Source organism: Panthera leo, chromosome D1, assembly GCF_018350215.1.
Source record: "Panthera leo isolate Ple1 chromosome D1, P.leo_Ple1_pat1.1, whole genome shotgun sequence".
Classification (NCBI taxonomy): domain Eukaryota; kingdom Metazoa; phylum Chordata; class Mammalia; order Carnivora; family Felidae; genus Panthera; species Panthera leo.
The window spans coordinates 62,037,941-62,055,518 of NC_056688.1; the positions used below are offsets into that span (position 1 = coordinate 62,037,941).

General features: G+C 39.0%; 2 protein-coding genes across 2 annotated transcripts; one reads left to right on the forward strand and one right to left on the reverse strand.

Moving 5' to 3' along the window:
• The first annotated feature begins 6,884 nt into the window (after positions 1 to 6,884).
• On the forward strand, positions 6,885 to 7,862 carry LOC122199393 (putative olfactory receptor 52P1). Its single transcript, XM_042904415.1, has one exon. The coding sequence runs from the start codon at positions 6,885 to 6,887 to the stop codon at positions 7,860 to 7,862; it is 978 nt and encodes a 325-aa protein (XP_042760349.1).
• Positions 7,863 to 14,244: 6,382 nt separating this feature from the next.
• LOC122199450 (putative olfactory receptor 52P1) lies at positions 14,245 to 15,180 on the reverse strand. The gene is given in 1 exon segment (XM_042904553.1): positions 14,245 to 15,180. A coding segment is annotated over 1 exon segment (936 nt).
• Positions 15,181 to 17,578: the final 2,398 nt, after the last annotated feature.

Here is a 17,578-nt window from a genome sequence, read left to right on the forward strand (position 1 = left end):
GTGGGGTGCTTATACCCCTTCAAATCTGTAATGTTGTATCCTTTGGGTAAATACTTAGTAGTGCAATTCCTGGATGATAGGGTAGTTCTAGTTTTAGTTTCTTGCAGAATCTCTATACTGTTCTCCAGAGTGGCTGCACCAGTTTGCATTCCCACCAGCAGTGCAAGAGGGTTCCCCTTTCTCTGCATTCTCACCAATACCTGTTGTTTCTTGTGTTGTTAATTTTAGCCATTCTGACTGGTGTAAAGTGGTATCTCATTGTGGTTTCGATTTGTTTTTCCCCGATGACGAGTGATGTTGAGCATTTTTCATGTGTCTGTTGGCTATCTGGATGTCTTCTTTGGAAAAGTGTCTATTCGTATCTTCTGCCCATTTCTTAACTGGGTTATTTTTTGGGTATTGAGTTTGATGAGTTCTTTATAGATTTTTGATAGTAACCCTTTATCTGATATGTCATTTGAAAATATCTTCTCCTATTCTGTAGACTGTCTTTTAGTTTTGTCGATTGTTTCCTTCCCTGTGCAGAAGTTTTTATCTTGAGGAGGTCTTTATAGTTGATGTTTGCTTTTGTTTCTTTTGCTTTCCTTGATGTGTCTAATAGGAAATTGCTACCACCAAAGTCAAAGAGATGGCTCTTTTTGTTCTGTAGGATTTTGATCATTTTCTGTCTTAAATTTAGGTCTTTCATCCATTTTGAATTTATTTTTCTGTACACTGTAAGAAAGTGGTGCAGTTTCATTCTTCTCCATGTCACCATCCAGTTTTCCCAATACCATTTGTTGAAGAAACAGTTTTTTCTCTATTGGATATTTTTTCCTGCTTTGTTGAAGATGCGTTGACCATTTCTGGGTTTTCTATTCTGTTCCATTGATCTATGTGTCTGTTTTTTATGCCAGTACTATACTGTCTTGGTGATTACATCTTTGTAATATAGCTTAAAATTCGGAATCTTGATGCTTCCAGTTTTCTTTTTTTTTTTTTCAGGATTGCTTTGGGCGTTCGGGGTCTTTTGTGGTTCCACACAAATTTTAGGATTATTTGTTCTAGCCCTGTGAAAAATCTTGGTGGTATTTTGATAGGGATTGCATTAAATATATATATTGTTTTGGGAAGTATAGACATTAAACAATGTTTGTTCTTCTAATCCATGAGCATGAAATGTTTTTCCTTTTTTTTGTGACCTCTTTAATTTCTTTCATAAGTGTTCTATAGTTTTCAGAGTAAACCTCTTTAGTTAGGTTGATTCTTAGGTATCTTTACAGAATTTTTACAGAACTTTTGGATCTTATCTCAGGTAAGAATTCTAAAATTCTTTTGAAGTGAGAACAATTGAGTGAACTTCACGTCCCCTCTAAAAAGGAGGGTCTGTGGGGCACCTGTGTGGCTCAGTCAGTAAAGCATCAGACTTTGGCTAAGGTCAAGATCTCATTGTTCATGAGTTCGAGCCCTGCATTGGGCTTTGTGTTGACAGCTCAGAGGCTGGAGCCTACTTCGGATTCTGTGTCTCCCTCCCTCTCTGCTCCTTCCCTGCTCATGTTGTCTCTCTCTCTCTCTCTCTAAAAAATAAATAAACATTAAAAAAATAAATAAATAAAAAGGAGGGTCTGTGAGTCCTCAAGACTGGACTTCAGTAAGTTAAGAATGATGAATCTGACCTCACTCATAAGGATCTCTCAAGGTGAGATGGCTCCAGGAAGAGATGCCTCTTTTACTCTTTTCTCTTTTGCTATTGGCATAATCTCAATCTATGGCCCAGTCACTCCCAGAATTCTCCCCTGGTTTACTCACTTGTAAACCCCTGATCTATGGCTTTCTTCCATTCCCATGGCATGCTTCACTTAGAGACTTCATACTCTTGGCCTGACTGGTCATAATTTAAAGCAGACAAAATAGACTGAGATGGTTAAGTTTTATAATTCAACTAAAGGATGTGGCCAATCAATAAAGCAGGAAGACAGCTTTATATGAGAATATTAATAACAACATTATAATTATAAATAATTGTAAACCAACTAAATTTTCAGCAAAGAAGAATCAATGAATAAAGTATAATATCTGCATTCAAATAATTTAATTAATTGTGGTATCTTCACTCATTAAAATGTATATGTCCCATAGTACCTCTGTTGAGTAATAATAAATATACAATTTTAGAAGTAATAAGTACTTCACCAGACCTACATGCAAAACATGAGTGTATCTCATAAATATAACATTGAGAAAAATAAAGATTTGTAAACTGGCATGGCATAACACCATTTACAAAGAGCTTAAAAGTATATGTTCCAAAAATATATGTTACAATGTTATTCATTAAATTAGGATTCACATTTATGTGGTAAAAATATTTTTAAGAAGTATAAAATGTTGAAGGAGTTATAATGATACAATTCATCTTTCAAAGATAAAAAAAAACTCCACAAGTAAACTACTTGCCCCACAAGTAAAGAGCCCCAAGGCTCTTACTCTTTTTGTAACATTTCTTATTTTTTAAATTAATTAATTAATTAATTAATTAATTAAATTTTTAATTTACATCCAAGTTAGTTAGCATATAGTGCAACAATGATTTCGGGAGTAGATTCTTTAATGCCCATCCCCCCTTCCACAACCCCTCCAGTAACCCTCTGTTTGTTCTCTATATTTGAGAGTCTCTTATGTGTTGTCCCTCTCCCTGTTTTTATATTATTTTTGCTTCCTTTCTTTTATGTTCATCTGTTTTTTATCTTAAATTCCTCATATAAGTAAAGTCATATGGTATTTGTCTTTCTCTGACTAATTTTGCTTAGCATAATTCACTCTAGTTCCATCCACATAGTTGCAAATGGCAAGATTTCATTCTTTTTGATTGCCAAGTAATACTCCATTATATATATAGATATATATGTATCTCACATCTTTATCCATTCTTCCATCGATGGACATTTGGACTTTTTCCATACTTTGGCTGTTGTTGATAGTGCTGCTATAAACATTGGAGGGCATGTGCCCCTTCAAAACAGCATACCTGTATCCCTTAGATAAATACCTAGTACTGCAATTGCTGGGTTGTAGAGTAGTTCTATTTTTAATTTTTTGAGGAAATTCCATCCTATTTTCCAGAGTGGCTGCACCAGTTTGCATTCCCACCAACAGTGCAAAAGAGATCCTCTTTCTCCACATCCTTGCCAACATCTGTTGTTGCCTGAGTTGTTAATGTTAGCCATTCTGACAAGTGTGAGGTGGTATCTCATTGTGGTTTTGATTTGTATTTCCATGATGATGAGTGACGTTGAGAATTTTTTCATGTGTCTGTTGCCCATCTGGATGTCTTCTTTGGAAAACTGTCTATTCATTTCTTTTGCCCATTTCTTCACTGGATTATTTGTTTTTTGGTTGTTGAGTTTGATAAGTTTGATAAGTTCTTTATAGATTTTGGATACTAACCCTTTATCTGATATGTCATTTGCAATATCTTCTCCCATGCTGTCAGTTGCCTTTTAGTTTTGTTGATTGTATCTTTTGCTGTGCAGAAGCTTTTTATTTTGATGAGGTCCCCAAAGTTCCTTTTTGCCTTTGTTTCCCTTACTTCCAGAGACATGTTGAGTAAGAAGTTGCTATGGCCAAAGTCAAAGAGGTTTTTACCTGCTTTCTCCTCTAGGATTTTGATGGATTCCTGTCTTGCATTTAGGTCTTTTATCCATTTTGAGTTTATTTTTGTGTATGGTGTGAGAAAGTGGTCTAGGTTCATTCTTCTGCATATTGCTGTCCAGTTTTCCCAGCACCACTTGCTGAAGAGACTGCCTTTATTCCATTGGATACTCTTTCATGCTTTGTCAAAGATTAGTTGGCCATACATTTGTGGGTCCATTTCTGGGTTCTCTACTCAGAGTTCTCTACTCATTCTGGGTCTCTCTACTCTCTACATTTCTGGGTTCTCTACATTGATCTGAGTGTCTGTGTTGCCATGTAACATTTCATAATCTATATTGTGAATATATGGATACATCCTATATTTTTCTGTATAACCTTTCTGTTTCTAACAGATGAAAATAAGAGTAACCCATATTATCATTGACAGGCTTGAAAATATCATGAGTTATATGAAATATACAGAGTTATTTCTATATAGGTATATTATCTATAATCCATATTTTCTCCATGATTTGGAGATACTGTCTTTATTATGTAACATATGGTATATGGACCTAGGCATTTGTATTGATGCTATTCTGCTCAAATAATCTGCCTGTGCTTGTACCATACCTTATTTATGGTATGGTGCCTGTACCATAAATTATTTAAAGTACAACCATATTATGATACATTTTAATATCTAGTAGGACAATAGTCCCTGTGTTATATCATTATTATTTTCAGATATTTGTTATTCCAGTTGAATTTCAGAATTATTTTGTCAAGATTACAAGGAAAGTGAATAATTGAAATTTGTTTGGATTGGCACTGATTTATGAATTCATTTGAAGGAGAAGGCATAGCCTTCAAATATAATTCTGTTTTTGGTTTTTATGACACTAGAAAACAAAACCATGTAAGATCTCATAAAGTATGACACATAATTAGTTCATATTTAAAATAAATTATTTTGTTTGCTTATTCACTAACTTATTCATTTATTTGACTCTTCTAATCTGCCCACTAATGCCAAGCATGATGCTAGTGACTGGGATACAGGATTTTGGAAGAAATCAGACCAGGTCTATTCTCCCTGGGTAGTGTGATTATCCAAAGAACAAGATTAAAAGTTGTGAAAGAGAGGTCGAGGATGCAGTACTATGTCAGCACTTGATAGGACTTTGGGGACACTCTACAAGAAGAGATTCTTTAGAGGTTCTATGCCGGGAATTCACCGGACCATGGATGTAAAAGTGAGAAAGCAAGGCTAGGAAGAAAGGATTCTTTCTGGTTGCTACCTGTCATTGTCATCCATCAGGATCTCGCTGGGACAGAGAAGAAAGAATGACTGATGCAGGATTCTGATGTGGTACCAGAGCACAGCTTTCTGCAGGGAAAGCTGTGTGGATATGACTATGATCAGGTACCCCGGTGCTTGCCTACTTTTGTTGATTATTCTTTCTGTTGATGTATTGATTGTTTCAGGCTCTTCATTCTGCCACTCCTTCCCTCAGCCCCTGCTTTACTCCTGCTGACACCTGACTTTGACCAAGTTTCCCTACAGGGCTAGGCTAAGGCAGAACTTGCACTACAATTTAGATATCTCAATTTAAAATTCTTTTTTAATGTTTATTTATTTTTGAGGGAGAGAGAGAAAAATAGCATGAACAGGGGAGGGGGAGAGAGAGAGGGAGACACAGAATCCAAAGCAGTCTCTAGGCTCTGAACTGCCAGAATTGAGCCCCATGTGGGGATCAAACTCATGAACCACGAGATCATGAGCTAAGCTGAAGTCCAATGCTTAACTGACTGAGCCACCCAGGTGCCCCAACAGATTACAATTTAGAATCTAGCCCTTTGAGTCTTACTTCTGAATTGTCTCTGTATGATTTTGAGAGTAGTTGGACCTGTCCTTTGCATTATGCAATGGATGTGTTAGATTATTTTGGGTAAATTTTCTTCCTCTGACCTAATGAAAAACAAATATGCTATATCTTGACCCAGAAGCTGAGGGGATGCTGGGATATGAGAAGTAGGATTGCAGTACATACCCTGAGGAACGTCTATGGTAAAGCCATTGGCCTAGGAAACACGTTAGAGTAAAAAACCTGGAAGACAATAAGGATAGATGGAGCTAGAGCTGCTAACATTTCACCAGGGTATCCAACAACAGGGGCTGTACCTCTGATGCCTTCAGGAGCATGACTACCCCAGTCATGGAGTAAGGTCCTACCGGCTTCCCACACTTATATATATCTGGGAAAGAGAGCCTTTGGAATACAAGCGGCCAGGACCTCCTCTACTTCCAGATTTAGCTTTAATTTCACTGTCTCCTCTCAGGCTCCTCCAGGACTGCCAAAGACTGGAACATGCCCAGAACTGCTAGGGTCAACCAGCCTCATCCCCTGGGAGCTTAGGGAAACCTCCAGGGTCAAGTTTATTCAAAATAGCAGTGGTGCCTTGAGAGTATGTGTTTGGGAAGGAGGGAGTAGCAAAGAGCTAATTCTGGGCACCCAGGGGGACTTTCCTTAGGTTACTTAAAGAGCCATACCATGGATTGTGCATGCTGAGAGTGACGAGTGGAGACATGCCGGGCACAGAGTGTGTTCCCCATGAGCCCCACGGATGTATGTGTAGATATAGCAACATACAGCCACACACACTCACACACACACATTTGAAGAAGGTGTCCAGGACCAGCTTCTCACACTCTGCCTGCCTCCTATTCCGGTAAGTGGTTCAGGTGAGGTGGCTTCGCACTTCCATCCTGGTATCCTGGTCTCAGGTTCCCAGAGCCCTGTCACTTGCTTCATTCTTGGTCCTCACTGAACAGCTCTTTTGTGGACTTATTTCATCTTAAGTGGACTGAGAGTGGTTTTGAAGACTCTGTCACAGTGGTTGGTATTTCTATCCACATTTGCCTCACAGGCTTCAAGTGACATTCTCTAAATGGACACACATTCAAAATTACACATAATAATTTTTGTGAAAATGATGTCTTGTGTGAATAATGATTCAGTTCATCATGAATAACATATTCAAAATGAAATATGTATTTGTCAGATGTTACACCACATTATTATAACTCTAACATGACAGCATTCTACTATACTACATGACATATGTTAGCTTGATTCCAGAATCATTTTTGAGTGTCTACACATCCCACCTTTTTAGTTTTCCATTTTGAAAACATTGATTCTTTTGGAATTTGAGGCTCATGAAGGTTTTTTTATTGTTCTTCTCAGGTATTTCCCCAAAGAATCACCATGACCGTTTGCAATGCATCCCTGGGTCACCCACCTTTCTTCATTCTCCAAGGCATTCCTGGGATGGAGGACAAGCACAGATGGATCTCTGTCCCCTTCTCTTCCATGTATTTCATCACCATCCTTGGGAACTGCACCATCATCTTCACCATCTGCACCGAGCGCTCCCTGCACAAGCCCATGTTCCTGCTCCTCTGCATGTTGGCCTTCACAGACCTGGGCATGTCCACTACCACCATTCCTAAGGTGCTGTGCATCTTCTGGTTTGGCCAGAGTGAGATCAGCTATGTGGGCTGCCTGGTCCAAATGTTCTTCATCCACTTCATATCTGTGTTGCAGTCAGCCATCCTGATGACCATGGCCTTTGACCGCTATGTAGCCATCTGTGAACCTCTGCGGTATGCCACCATCCTTTCCAATAGTCGCATTGGGCTCATTGGCCTGGTGAGTTTAGTGAGAGCCATCCTTTTCATTCTGCCCATGCCTGTCCTCCTCCAGAAGATGCCCTTTCATGTAAATCACGTCATCCCCACCACCTACTGTGAGCACATGGCTGTGGTGAAAATGGTGTGTGTGGACACCACAGTGAACAGGATATATGGTCTGGTGGTGGCCTTGTTGGTTATCGGGCTGGACATCTCAGCTATTGCTTCATCGTACGTGCTTATCATCCGGGCTGTACTGCGACTGTCTTCTAAGGAAGCCCACCACAAAGCAGTCAACACCTGCACCACACACATTTGTGTCATGCTTATCTCATACACTCCCTCGCTGTTCTCTTTTCTCACTCACCGCTTTGGTAGGGGAATTGCACCCCATGTGCACACCATTCTTGGGAACCTCTACTTCCTTGTTCCTCCAATGCTCAATCCTATTATTTATGCAGTGAAAACCAAAGAGTTTCGGGACAAATTGACCAAATACGGGTGCTGGAAGAAGGACCCTGTAACCATAACCCATGGTCAGAAGCCTGTCTGATCATCCAGCAGTAGTGGGTATGAGGAAAAAATGTTTAGTGGAGGCAGTTCCTGGGAGTATTGAGTAGTGATGAGATATGTCGTATTGGGCAGATTGACTGCCCCACTCTTGGACAGAGAAGCTATGTCACAGGAGACCTCCTTGCTCTCAGTAACTCTAAAGGTCTAAAGGAAGAATCTTTCCCTATGAAGTTAAAATAATGACATTCTCTCCTTTCTTGACATGCCAGTTGGGAAAGTTATATTGATCATGTTTTTAAAAGCACTTTCAACAAAACACACAGAGTGCATAGAAAATAAGTTAGGATGCTTCCATATGGAGACAACATTGAGCAAAAATAACTGGCCCACCACTTTACCATGTAAGAGCAAGAATTATGTGGGTGTGAGCATGCATTTGTATTTGTTTGCTTCAGGGGAAACGGGGGATGGAGATTGGGGGCAATGAGAAAGGACAAGGAAGAGTAAATTAATATTTACAGTCACTGCTCTATTTTCTCTGCTAGTTCACCCTACGTTTGGGTAAGAGACTGGTTATTTCCATGAAGAACAAAGGAATATGCACAGGAGACTTAAGCTGCCAGTCTCAGACAGCTCTCAGAAGAAAGGGTTAAAGGAGAAGCTCCTGACCGTAAAGGTTTACAAACATTGGACCTAATTTCCTATTTGTAGAAACTCCCAGAGTCAACTGTTCTGCTCCTCCGAATGAATTCACTGTTTGACAAGATTCTCTGAGAAAGAAAATATCTGAGAATGACCTGCTAATGGTCATAGTTATAAAAATCTGTTTTATACTGGAAACCTTTGAATGCAGACCTCTGTAAGGCAATTTCTGTGGGTGCCCAGGATGACGTCCTGAACAGGTACTCATGGCAGTTGTGGAGTTCAGGTCTTGTGCCCACGTGTGGGAATTCACTAATTCAGAGGATATCGTTTCTCATTCTAGAAGGTTATTGTAGATATAATGGTGAATATTGTAAATTTCATGAAGCTGAAACCAGAAAGATTCTAGTGTTGTTCATCATATTGTATAACTAATATATGAGGCAGAATTCAGTAAAAACGATACCTATGGTTAAAGCCACATGACCATTATTTAAGTGAGTCTCTTTCAATAGTTTACCAGGAGGGAAAGAAATGAACCTTCTCCAGAGTGTTGTGCCTGCGGTAAGAAATAATAACAAATGTTTCCAGTATGCTGAACCGTTGGATACCAAGTGCTAGGACATTTCAGAACTTGAAATAAAGGGCACAGGCTTGAGGCGGAAAAAAAATGAGGATTGAACAGGAAGTGCCTTTTCTATGAATGGAAGAAATAGGAGCAGTAGGTTTGAGGAAGAGTCCTGCCTGTCTGGTTAGAGGACCAAGGTCAGATAGTTAATCCTCCACAAAACATAGACAAAATTCAAACCAAAGCCAAACTACTCAGCTCAATGGCTTATTATGTAAATGACCTATATATGTCAGTAGTGAAGGGGACTGAGGCATTCATTAGCCTGAAGAGCTGTGATAACAGGGGGCTTAGTTTTTGCTGAGATCTGAGAGTGATTTTCTTTTAATCTTATTTGAAAGGATTTGAGATACAGAAGGGATCCACATGCTGTAAATATTTTTTTGTTTTGTCTTGGTGAGATATTCTCTAAACATGAGTAGCCTTATTTTGTTTTGTTTTTGGGTTGTTTTTTTTTTTTTTTTTTTTTTGCTGAAATTATGGGCTAAAGATTTATTAAGGTCTGAACACAGCACGCCTTGGGAAAATGTACTGGGAAATTGGCAGCAGCATCTGGTTCTGTGAAAACTTGGGAAACTGAAAATCAGAGAAGGTATGGAAAGGAAGCCTGACTGTATTTCTTTTCTCACTGGTATTTTTCTTTCTTCACAAGTGTTATTAATCTATGGTTGATTGTGTTTCCTGCAGCATGACTTCTCTCCTGTGGCCTTGACTTCTCTCCTGTGGCCTTGACTTCTCTCCTGTGGCCTTGCTGAAAATGTGACAGTTGATATTACTGGACAACGAACTGGTTCCGAACTCTGGTTCAGCTGCATGCTGCTTGAAAAATCAACACTGGAGAGATAAATGATGGTGGGTGAGGAAAGATTGCTTTATTCCAGAAGCAAGCAACCCTGGAAGACGGTGGACTAATGTCTCAGAGACTGTCTTTCCTGTCCAGGTATAACTAGAGGGATTTAAAGGAAGGCATAGGGCAGGTAGGGGGGCTATGTTCAGGACAAACAGGTGCCCAGGCATTTAGTTGTATGCAGACATGACCCTGAACAGAACTGCTGGCATCCCTGGTGGCTGTTTTGAGTATAGTTAGGCCTTATCATGTGGGAAATTTCTGGCCCTTTACTCCTCAAGGCTAGTGGTCTGCAATTGTCAAGGAAAGCAAATGAGTTCTGCTACAACCAAAGGACTTATGTCAGCACACAAGGTGTGCATTAGCTTGCAGCAATTAACCCTTGAAACCGGTTGCAGTGCTGTTAATGACAAATATGTTAACTGACTAGTTTACCCTTCATGCCTATAGAATTGTTCCTAGCCATGCTAAAATTAGAACAATGTTCATATGATTGATATCCTGGTCAAGCTTAAATCACTCTCTGCTTGGCTTTCAAGTCTTTGGAGGCTAATTTAATGCCAAGTCCTCTTCATTTTCATTATCTCCACTGAGGAATTTTTGCCTTGAGATGTCCTAAGTCTCTCAAAACAAATTATAGATAACTATGCAAATGTTCGTATAGATAATGGTCTTATAAATAAACAATTTTCTCATAAACTATGAGGGAGGCAACACATCTGAATGGAGTCTCAGGTATTGGGGCAGAAGAAGCTGAGCAAGCAAGCTCTAGCTGGAGTTCCTTGACTAGGTTTTGTGTTTTACAGCTAATTCTCTAGGACTCTTGGCTCCACCCTGTGGGGAACTTAGTTCTATCTTCTCGGTTCATGGTTTCACCCTTACTGATCATTACTTTTTCGTGAATGGTTACATACGTTTGCAGCTCAGTAATTTTTAACCTGTTTCTTGCCAGTAGAATTTTGAAGGTTCAGGGCTTCCTTCCACTTTGAACCTAATTAGCAGGAAGAGGTATGGCTTCTTTCTCAAGTCAGCAGGAAGGAATCATGTGAAACCAGGTGATTTACTTGGGTACATACTTGCCCTATCATAAGACTAAATGAACATGTGAAAACATCCTGAACTAAAAAGGAGATATGGCCCTCAAGTGTTTAGACACTTTCAGAATGAAGTTTGGGGCCACACAGGTAAGTCACAACACCTGCCTTGGAGATAGCCAATGGTGAGGGAAATCCAGATTGGAGAGTGGAGGAAGGCAATGATGAGCATTAGTTGCAGCCCTGAGATCAACTGCAGAATTCATCCCACTATTGTCTTCTGAGTTTCCCCTCAGGGGAGAAGGGAACTTCTTGAACCCGTGGGGAGTGGAGCTGAGCTGTATAAAGGGTAAATTATGGCAGCCAGGAGAAGGTAGATTGCAGACTTCATCCTACAGAAAAAGTAACCAGATGAGGGCCCCTCTGCTTGCCAAAGTCATGCCTACCAGAGATTGCTTCCAGGCAATGATTAGGACTGACCCTGGAGATATTAAGGGCAGAGCCATGCCTGGAAGGTTAAGAAAAAAAAAGTCTTCTGACTTTAGCTTCAAGACTTCCCAGTGATTTTGCTGCACAGAAATCCAGATTGCTTTCACTCAATATTTTCTCCCTCCTTCACTCATGGTCAAACTTGGATTGTAGTCTGATGATTTTCCCAGTCTCCCCTGTCTCCCTAGCTTCATCCACACAGGTATTTCCACTAATAAAATTCTTCCATGTTTAATTTTGTCATAGAGTCTCCTTCTCTGAGGACCCAGACTAACATAGTTCTCTTGGGCAAACCCAAAAAGAAGGCAGGTGTCATGGTGACTGGCTGATGCATCCCATCAAAGCCAACTTCTAGGGGTACAATGTGTATCATAACAGTGGAGATTGGATGGAGGTGAGGTGGGGCATTAAAAACAGTGTAACTAGAAAAGGAAGATATTTTCAGTTTTCCAAATAGTGACAACTGTTTATTCTACAACGTACATACTCTTAATCATGAGTGTTAGGAATGAGGTAGGCACATAATAGTTGCCATGTTTTTATGATTAACACCATTCTTGATCAATGTTACACTTAGTCTTGCTGCACAACTTCTTGGTTATCTTTAAAGAGACAACATGGGCGTAATAGCATGGGAAGACATTTTATCATCAAAAAGAGAATTTAGGATCAATCACTTACTACCTGTTTAATTATGGGAAAATTACAAAGAAATTGAACTTCTGTAAATTTACCTGCAAAATGGATATTATTACATAATGAGTTAAAGTTGAAATGGTTCCCTAAGCTATTATATATTAAAAAACCCAGCATAACTAACCTAGTGGCACAGAGCCACTTAAACAGATGGTATTTCTGCTGAAATTGATAGAATGTGAGAAACATAAGATAGGCCTCTTCCATTCACTCCTATTCTAGGCTAGAACTACCTCAACCTTAGCTATTGCCCTGAACTTTATGGTTTCTTATTACCCAGTATCCTCACATGTTTATCCCAGGTTTGAATGTTATCATTCTTCTCCATCACTCATATTATATTGGTGACAGTAGAATACTTAGTCCTTTATTTTCTTGCTTTTTTAAAACTTTGACATGTTGACCATGATGGTGGCTGAAAGTCAGTATCAGGCATAAATCCTCTCTCTATGCTCCAACCTTCGATGGGAAATCTGGGTTATGAAATACAAAAAGGCCAGGGAAGACTTTATAGATTAGTTACCTGACTCTCCCGTTTTTCCTTCCCCTCAGTCCAAACTTCCCCAACACACTCTCTACAAAAAAATACTTTCATAGTTAAGAATGAATTAGGATATTTCTTTACTAAGAGAGACAAATAGCAGAACAGGCTAGAGATAATGGTTTCTTTCTTTTCTTGTGTGGATAATATGATTCACTCCCGTTTTGTAGGCATCCCCCTACACTGAAAGCTAGGCAAGACCAGTGGAAACTGAAGGAAAAGGAGTATTTAGTACAGAGGGCTCTCTCTGTCAAAGTCACATGAATTGAGGATGTTCTTAAGGTTTATAGACTGGTGAGCTGAACAGAGTAGAGAGGAGGTCAGGATTGGTCAGAAGTCCTGGCTAGGGATAAAAAGTACATGCACAACTCCTTCTCACAGTGTCATTATCTTTTTAAGAATCTCAAGCACAGGATAGAGATTTAAAAAGGATTTAAAAATTTAGTATTCTTTTTCCTGAGTTTACGATAATAACAATTATTTAACTTTAAAACTGTAACTTTCCTATTTTTTAGTAGTTCTTATATTTCATGGATTCATTAAAATTTTTTTTGGAAATGGAGTCATTTCTGCTTAAATATCCAATCTTGTATTTGCCTTATTACATTATGCAATTGACCCTATGATGACTATGTACTTGAAATGATTAGATAGAAAACACTACAATGACTCAAATATTTCAAAGTGGCAAAGCTTCATCACGTAAGTTGGTCTTTGTTCATGATCCGAGTTACCCTGGAATATCACTTAAGGAACAGGTAGCTTCCTGTTAACATATATCTTTTTTTTTAAGGTAAATTTCCTGGTCACAGAAGTCTTTTGAATTAGGCATCTAGACACATGTTTTCCCTTGCAATGAAACCTGTGATATGTATTTCAATAATCCCACAACCTGTGTCTATATGTCATCTTCAAGTTCATCCATTTTTGTTATAATCATCACAATCATCTAATTAATATCGTGAACATGTTGCACTGCTGTTGCATTAGAAATAATCCTGGTGAAAAGACAAATTTCCGTGTTAAAGTGGTATCCAAAGATAGTGAGTATGTTAGGTGCTTTCAGTAGTAAGACATTCTTTGGAAACAGACACAGAATTTAAAAATTAGAAAATAGAAAGCCAAAGTAAGTATAAACTTTCCAGCAAGACAAGGAAAGATGATCTTGGCTCATCTACAGAAAAATCTTGTGTGTAGCTGATGAACGTGAACACAGATGTGAAAGTCATCAGGAGACCCGTGCCATAAGAGGACTTCTGTTTAAACAGACATAGAAAGAGCCATCTTGGCCTCTTCCTTTTTTAGTTCATAGCTCAATGAAAGGACAAACATCAGTTCTTCATGCAAGCCAAAACAAAACAAAGCAAACAAACAAACAAACAAACAAGCCAAAATGTGGGAAACCACCACACACAAACGTTCCTTCTGATCTATTTGTTCCACAGCCCATTTAAAGATATAACTGGGTCTTGGATGGTTGGGCAAAGCACTTTCAGTTGTTCTCACTGTTTATTTACTCACAGGTATATTGTCAGCACTCATAGTCTATGCAGGTCCTCTGCAAAGGCATTTGGTCACTTTGTGCCATATTTCCTTCATTTTTATACCATAGATGATGGGGTTGAGCACTGAGGATAGAAGAAGGTAGAGATTGGCAAGGAGAACACAAGCATGAGGTGGGATATTGTGACCAATGTGGTGCATGAGAGACGAAAAGAGTGCAGGAACATAAGTGACAAGAATGACAAAGAGGTGAGCTGAACAGGTGTTGAGAGCTTTATAGGTAGCATCTTGAGAGTTGAGACATACCACAGCCTGAAGAATGAAGCCATAAGAGAAGCCAATGAGCAGCAGATCAAGTCCCACCACTAGCAGAATCACAAAGAGCCCATAGATATGGTTAGGTCTGGTATGGTCACAGGCCATTTTCACCAAAGCCATGTGGTCACAGTAGGTATGAGGAATGACCATGTGGCAGAATGTCAACCTTTGAAGTAGAAGTGGCATGGGTAGGATAAGAATCACACCCTTGGCCAGAGCCATCAGTCCCAGGCATCCAACTAAGGAATGGCTCAGAATTGTGTTGTAGCGTAACGGCTCACATACAGCCACAAAGCGGTCAAAGGCCATTGCGGCAAGTAAGGCTGATCATACCACAGATGTTCCATGGATGAAAAACATCTGGGTGAAATAGGCATTGGCAGCTATATCCCCATCATTGAACCAGAAGAGGCAAAGGAACTTGGGCAATAGAGCCAGAGTAGATATGAGGTCAGCTACCATCAGCAAGGCCAGGAGCAGGTACATTGGGATGTGAAATGTGGGCTCTGTGGCCACCAGAAAGAGAATAGCACCATTGACAATGAGGACAGCCAAGAACATGGAGGAGAAAGGAAGAAATAACCACAAGTGCTGTGACTCTAAGCCTGGTATGCCCATCAAAGTGAAGTTCAGGATGCTGGAATGGTTGAAGATTAGCATCATAGATACTGTTGGTGGTTGTTAAGTGAAATTTAGACATCTGTCAATGAGCCGTGCATGGTGGTTGTTTTTTTTTTTTTTTTTTTTTTTTTTTTTTACCAGTTTGGCTTTTAATGACTTGTTGAGATGGGAAAGATGGAAAAATACCTCTTTGGGGGAAATGGAGTCTTCATTCTGGCTTCAGATCTATCTCTAAACATCTATATTGTTTTCACACTCATTTCTTTGTGAAGTGAGCCTCAGGCTTCTTTTCTGGATAGAGGATGTTGTAGTGGACCTTTCCTCTCACCTGTCCCAGTTCAGCAACTCTACACTTCAAACAAGTTTTCTGGACTTCTGAGTTAGAAAAGGAGAAAATATTTTTATTCTTGATTAAAGGATGAACATTTTTGATACAAGACCCATGATCATATCATTGGGAAGCTTCCCAGTTATAGAAGAAATATACTTACTCACCCCTTGTTGTAACAGGGCTTATCTGTTGGGAGAAATTTCCTTTGAGTTTCTTTGCTTTCATGTTTTGTCCATCTTCCAGGAATCCATTCTCTGGTTATGATCCTGTTTCTCCTTCTGGGTCTCTTTGCTTTTCAGACATGTGAAAGATATATTGTTCAAATAAGAACACCATCAGATGGTTGCTTCCCACTAGCTCCCATCAATGCACTTGATGGACAGTCCTTTGCAGTTTTTTTGTATGAATTATGCATATTTATTTCTTTTCAACTAGCCCTCATTCATGTATAGATTGAATTGCCTTTAACCATGAGGGATTTACTTCAAATCAGCCCACTGTCCTCTTTCATTCTTCTGTTCCTATCATGAATTAGCTGAATTTCTCTTTCCTTCCAAAGACCTTCCATAGACACTTTAAGCAATAAAGCAAGAACCCCTTTCACAAATACCTGCCTGTACTGTATCTATTTTTTTTCATCTTCCACATGTTTTCCATTTCATGTATTTTTCAGGTCATGCAAATCCAATTTGTGCCTATAGCCACTACTCATAGTCCCACATTTTAGGGATCTTAATATTATCATGTAAAATATATTTAGAAAGTCCTCATAGCAGTTTCACTCATGGAGATGATTTATGATTCCTATAAGAAGTAGGTATGCATATGTTTGCATTATGGTGGAAATTTGTCTTAAACTTAGCCTTCTAAAAGGAAGCTAACTTTTAAAAAATGTTTTATTTTATTTTATTTTGAGAGAGAGATATATATATAGAGAGAGCACAGGCTGGGGAGAGGGGCAGAGGGAGAGAAAGACACTATTAAGCAGCCTCCATGCTCAGCACAGAGTTTGATGTGGCTCTATCCCATGACCCTGGGATCATGACCTGAGCCCAAATCAAGAGTCGAATGCTCAACTGACTGAACCATCTAGGCTCTCCAGAAGCTAATTTTTATAATAGAGGTGTGTGTGTGGTGGGGGGAGGGGAAGACAACCGGGACCAATAACACAAAGTGAAGAATCTTTGCCCAAATAAAGTTAACACTGTCACTAGCATTTTGTAGAATGTACTAGATGGAATAGTCCTCTTTGGAAAGTAGTGATAGAGGGTGTAACTTAAAAGGACTTTGTACTCTTGCCTGTGCAGACCCTGACAACAGCTAGTTCTGATATAATCAAGCAACATCCCAGATGGGGTTTGCTGAAGAGAGTCTGTAGATCCTGTACAATTCAAGGAGAAGAGGTTAAGATGAAAACAGAGACATTTATCTAGTCATAAGGCTAGGAGCTTCTTAGTTAGAAGTCCATTGTAGAGGATAAATCCTGAGAATAATTTGTGTCACTAATACTATCACAGGTTATTATTTTTATTACACAATTCAGGGAAATGCCTGGATACTTAAAGTACTCCTTTAGAACATATGATTCCAGAAATACACGTCTCAGGTTATCTGCAGTGTTATTGAAATGCACTCTGCACTTAAGCTCTGTACCACACACCAGGACCCTCAGGACTTTCCTAAATGTAGTAGGAACACAATTAAATTTGCTTATACTAAGAATTTTGTGCATGATTTAAAAAACTATAGGCGTGCCTCATTCTAATTCTCCTCCTAGGATTTGGTTCATTCATATTATCACTATTGTTTTTATACAATCAAATTTATACAAGTTGCATACATGTATACAATTTTATAAATTGGTTCATACAAACAAATACAAAAGATTAAAAATTTTCTTTGCTTTTCATATAGGTATCTGACCCTAACTGACTACTACAGTTAAAATGTTTATGATCCGACAGTTAAAACTCAGAGAACAACACCCTTTACAAATTATTCTTAGTCATACTTAGTTCAATTAAAATGTGACACTCAAAATCAATTTGTTAAATTTGCTACAAAAAGACTCCACAAAATTTATGTTGCTAGATCTTCCACATTCTT

Excerpts from the sequence above, each read along its gene's own strand:
- LOC122199393 (XM_042904415.1), top strand. The coding sequence starts at position 6,885 with ATGACCGTTTGCAATGCATCCCTGGGTCACCCACCTTTCTTCATTCTC.